General features: G+C 63.9%; 1 protein-coding gene across 1 annotated transcript; it reads right to left on the reverse strand.

Annotated features, from left to right (window-relative positions):
• Window positions 1–69: 69 nt before the first annotated feature.
• On the reverse strand, window positions 70–4,545 carry FASTKD3 (FAST kinase domains 3). Its single transcript, XM_004678392.2, has 5 exons — window positions 2,924–4,545; window positions 2,314–2,399; window positions 941–1,115; window positions 431–500; window positions 70–292 (listed from the first exon to the last, which is right to left on the reverse strand). Exons 1-5 carry the CDS (start codon window positions 4,356–4,358, stop codon window positions 70–72), a joined length of 1,989 nt encoding a protein of 662 aa, XP_004678449.1. The 5' UTR covers window positions 4,359–4,545.
• Between the last annotated feature and the right edge of the window lie 60 nt (window positions 4,546–4,605).

Here is a 4,605-nt window from a genome sequence, read left to right on the forward strand (position 1 = left end):
GCGGGACGTGCCTCACCGCATACCGCCCCAGTTTTATGACCAGGGGGAGTGCCTGCGTCTGGTCAAGGACTACGAGGGTGGTGAGCGTCTGGCTTGCTCCAGCCCGAAGCGGGCAGCGTCACGCCCGACTAGCCGGGGCGCGCGGGAGTCGGGCAGCGAGCCGGCCGCGGGTCGTACCTGCACCACCTGGTAGCCGAGCAGGCGCAGGTGCCGCTGCTTGGTGGCCTCCCGGCCCAGCAGGCACCGGCTGTTCACGCAGAACCTCTTGGGGCCATCGAGGCACAGCGCGAGCCTGAGGTCCAGGGGAAAGAGAAACGCAGCCTGAAGCCGCGGGCGGAGCCTCTGGCGGCCGGCCTGGCCTCTCCCTCCCTGCAGACGCCGCGTCTCATGGCCACGGGGGACACGCCCTCCGGCCACACGGTTTCTTTACCTTGTGTGCACATCTTCATCAACTGCCAGTGGCAGCACAAATCCTTCTTCATCTAGTTTGATTTCGACATCTGGTGAGAGAAGAAAGGGAAAGTTCCTCGCGACACCCTCACCCGCACTCCTGGCTCGTCCTGGCGCCGACTCCGTCCACGCCGCCTTTGCCGGCCGGCGAGGGCTGCAGCGTCGTGAGCGCGGCAGACGGGCGAGCTCGCCACAGGCCCAGTCCAACGCGCCAGCCTTGCGCCGCGCGGCTCCCGCTCCCCCGGGGGTGGGCCGGCTGGGGCCGGGGTCCCGCCGCTGTCCGCCTGGCCACTTCCCTCCAGACGGGCGCTGTGCAGCTCGCCAAAGCAGACAACTCGGGCCCCGGCTGCCAGGCTCCCCAGGGTGGGCCCTGGGGTGGTGGGGGCAGCTCCCACTCCCCTCCCTGGGGGTCCTTCGCCCTCCGGCAGAGCGGCCAGGGAGCGAGCTGCACGCCGTTCTCGGGCACACGCCACAGGAGGCAGCTGCTCACCGATGGTGTAGCCGAAGGGCGTCAGCACGCGGGAAGCAAAGTAGCATCTTGCTCCTAACAGGTCGATCAGCCCCGCCATCACGGACTTGTAAAGCCGGAAGTCCACTGGGGTCTCCAGGGAGCAGCAAGGGGTGAGAAATGACTTCACTCGAAACTTAGGGAGCAGCCGGGGACCCTGGGGACAGTGGTGAACGTGAGGAAGGGGAATTAGACACGAAACCAGTGCGGGCGAGACGCGGCCCAGGCCCGCACAGACGCTCCCGCCCCAGCGCTGGGCTCGGAAGCCGCCGCCGAGCCCCAGCGAGCTCGGAGCAGGCAGGGCCCCAGCGAGAGTCAGGGGCCTTCCCTGAGCCTGGTAGCGCCTCAGGTAGCGCCTCAGGGCCAGCCTGCTTAGGGTTTCAGTAGGTGAAAGTGGGGAAGGGGCTTCCCGCCCAGGAGGGCCTAAGGAAAAGACTTCCTGTTTAGGGAGGCATTGTATTGCCTTAGGAAGTTCTGGAATGTGACTAGACTTCCTAACAAGGAAGACATCCCACCGAGGTTAGGGTAAAGATTAAAGCTACCAGAGGAGCGAGCTGGGACTTCAGCCCGGTCTGTCTCCCTGCAGTCTCCCTGCAGCGCCTCCTGGGGGCAAAGACAGAGGCGGGGCGGGAGAGGCGGGCGGGCCAGTGCCCTGGCTCAGCCCTGGCCCCAGGCTGGGGCCTATGTGGGGGCTGCACGCAGCTCTGGGCCGAGAGGGAGGGCCATGCGGCCAGCCGCGGGGGGCGGTCCCGGAGGCCCTCCTCAGGACGCCAGTGCAGAGGCCCAAGCGCCAGTGTAAACGCTTGGGAAGGCAGACCCGAGGCTCAGCGCCCCGCCGCCGCCGCCGCCGCGAGCTGACCTGGGGCTCCAGGAGCCAGCGGCCAGCACCCCTCCCTGAGAGGGGCAGCCCCGGAGCCGTTTCGAGCAGCTGCACCTGCAGAGACGCGGGAGGGGTGGCCCCCGCCGTCTGCTGGGCCGGGGAAGCTGCTGGAAGCAGACAGTGCTGGTTTTCTGTGCTCAGGCCAAATCCTCCAAGCGGCACTCGGGGACGCCTGTCCTGACCGCACGCCCGGGGCAGTCAAGTGAGGACTTGGCCTCTCCAGGGCACCCTGGGGCGCTCCGCGCGCAGAACTGACACTGACACACCAGCAGCCGTGGGAAACGGGGACCCCGCTGCCTCTAGAAGTCGAAGACCCTCGGCCGGCCACTGCTGGAGACTCAACGTGAGCAGCAGGACGGGGCCTTCGAGGGCAGTGACACGGCGGGGTCACTCATCAGAGGGGCTGGGGCGTTCAGGGCGGGCGCAGGGGCGAGAGCCCACTGCCCGCAGGAGGGCGCACGGGCCAGGCCCTCACCTTGTAGAAAGGGCACTCGAGGGCCGAGGTCACGAAGAGCTGGGTCAGCTGTGCCAGGCTCAGTCTGTCCAAATAGGGCTCCTCGCCTGAAACGCAAAGCGTCCGCCGCACCTGGGCTGACTCGGCCCAGGGCCCAGGGACGCGGGGTGGGTGTGGGCTCCGCCCCCAGCCCCCCCCCCCAGCGCTGCCTAGGGCCTCGCTCCTATCAACAGAAACTCGCGGTGACTTCTAAGGCCCCGAGCTCCCGACTACGAGCAATCAAATACAGACGCCGCCTTCCGTCAGCCTGCTTTTTCCGTGGAGACCAGGTTTTTGACGCACTTGACTGACTCTGAGATAAGATGAACAGCACGTGGTCCCCAGGACAAGCCACACAGCCGTCCTCTGGTCGCGGGCTCTGCGCGGCCGAGACTCCTGCCGCCACACATCCCTCAGGAACGCCGGCGGCGGCCGGGCCGCGGCGGCTCACCCAGGCGCTGACCCGCTGCGTGCTGCAGCACCCTGCCCCGCGCTTACAGCGGCACCCTCGGCGTCTCCAGGCGCAGGGACGAGCGCACGTCTCAGGCTCAAAGGCTGATTTTCCCGCTCTCAGTCATGACAGCCAACTCACCTTGCAGCTGCTGAAGAAAATAAGGGCTGAATATTTTTGCCATGAAGTTGACCGGATGACGTTCAATGAGCGAACACGAATGCAGCAGTTTCAACAGTGCTTTGGGTGGGAAAAAATCGCACTGCGTGAAGAGTATATCTTCTAGCTTCCTGAATAAAGCAGAGGCATTTGGCGGCAAATAATTGAGCTTTCCAAACGGTTCAATCAGCACTGCAATCTGGCGAGGCGAAAATTTTTCCGACTGCTGAACGAAAGTCTCCGCCACGGCGCTCAGGATGGGCCTGGACAGGATCAGCTTCTGCCCGCAGTACTCCATGACCCTGCTCACCAGCCGGGGGTCCAGCTGCGGGCACAGCGGCGCTACGTGCTGCTCCAGGGCTTTCGTGAAGAACCTGTCACTGTGCCCAAAGTAGATGAACGCCTCCAAGACCCTGTCCAGCTCCTCGTCAGTGAAGTGCGGGACGTGCCTCACCGCATACCGCCCCAGCTTTATGACCAGGGGGAGTGCCTGCGTCTGGTCAAGGACTACGAGGGTGGTGAGCGTCTGGCTTATGGATGTGGGACTCAGGGTGGCAACTATGGAGAGAGTGAAGTCATTGATCTTATTTAGAAACTCCTGGTGCTGGTCCACGTTTTCGGCACACAGCTGCAGTGTCCGATAAAGGGCCATGATATCCTCGGGGGTAAAGTTTCCCAGGTTTTCGGCCTGAAGCTCATCCATAATGGGCCTGAGCATAGGACAACCTGGACCTTGCAGTTTGACCAGGCTTTCGGCGATAGCACAGAGGCTGTGGACATCCAGGGCCCTCCTCTGCAGGCGATGCTGGCACTCGGCCACCAGCTTCAGTAGCAAGCGTCTCTGGGGACCCACATCCAACAGCGAGAGGGCTTGCAGGGCGGCCACCACGCTGCTGTTTGACAGGTAGGAGGGCTCCCGCCCCACCTGAACACACAGAGCTTGAAAGGTGCTGTTCCCCAGGATTTCCTTTGGCGGCCCTGGGCCCCCACCTTGGTTCTCCATTTCACAGATGCGCTGGAAGGCTCCGGCCGCCATGGCGTCGGACAGTGCCTGCTGGGTGCTTATAAAACTTAACACTTCTTGTGGCGAAGTGAACTGGCTCAGTCTCCTGTAGAACACCTGCTCTTCTGCACCTGTCAGACCGTGTTCAAGCCCGTCCCAGTCTGGCACCGGGGGGAAGCCGGGCTCATCCAGGGGGTGCAGGTCGTTTCCATTTTCCGAATGGAATTTTTTGCAGCAGGCATGATGGAACCGGACCTTGAAAAGCCCAGGCTGTACTGAAAACCAGGGGCACAGCGGCACCTTCATGACCCTGTGACCGGATGGGATGGGTTGATGTTTCAGAACAGCCAGCGCCCTGTGGCTCCGAAATTCAGTTAGGTGACAAAGGTTTCTGCGCAGGGTAATCAAAGCCATGGCACCAGATCCTCAGCTCCCCCTGCATAAGTAAACGAAAGAGCAACGCGGTCAGAGCCGGGGAACCTCAGTCTGTCCGTATTAAGTAAGGGTGGTGCCCCGGAATGCAGGTGCCCAGGGCCAGAGCGCCGCATCCAGAGGGCAGGGAGGCGCCGGCAGGGACAATGACGGCTTGGGGCGCGCCCCAAGCCTGCCGGCTGGGGTCCCCCTTACTGCCATTGTGCAGGTGAGGAGGCGGAGGCACAAG

The sequence above is a fragment of the Condylura cristata genome, unplaced genomic scaffold (assembly GCF_000260355.1).
Source record: "Condylura cristata isolate star-nosed mole 26May11 unplaced genomic scaffold, ConCri1.0 scaffold00007, whole genome shotgun sequence".
Classification (NCBI taxonomy): domain Eukaryota; kingdom Metazoa; phylum Chordata; class Mammalia; order Eulipotyphla; family Talpidae; genus Condylura; species Condylura cristata.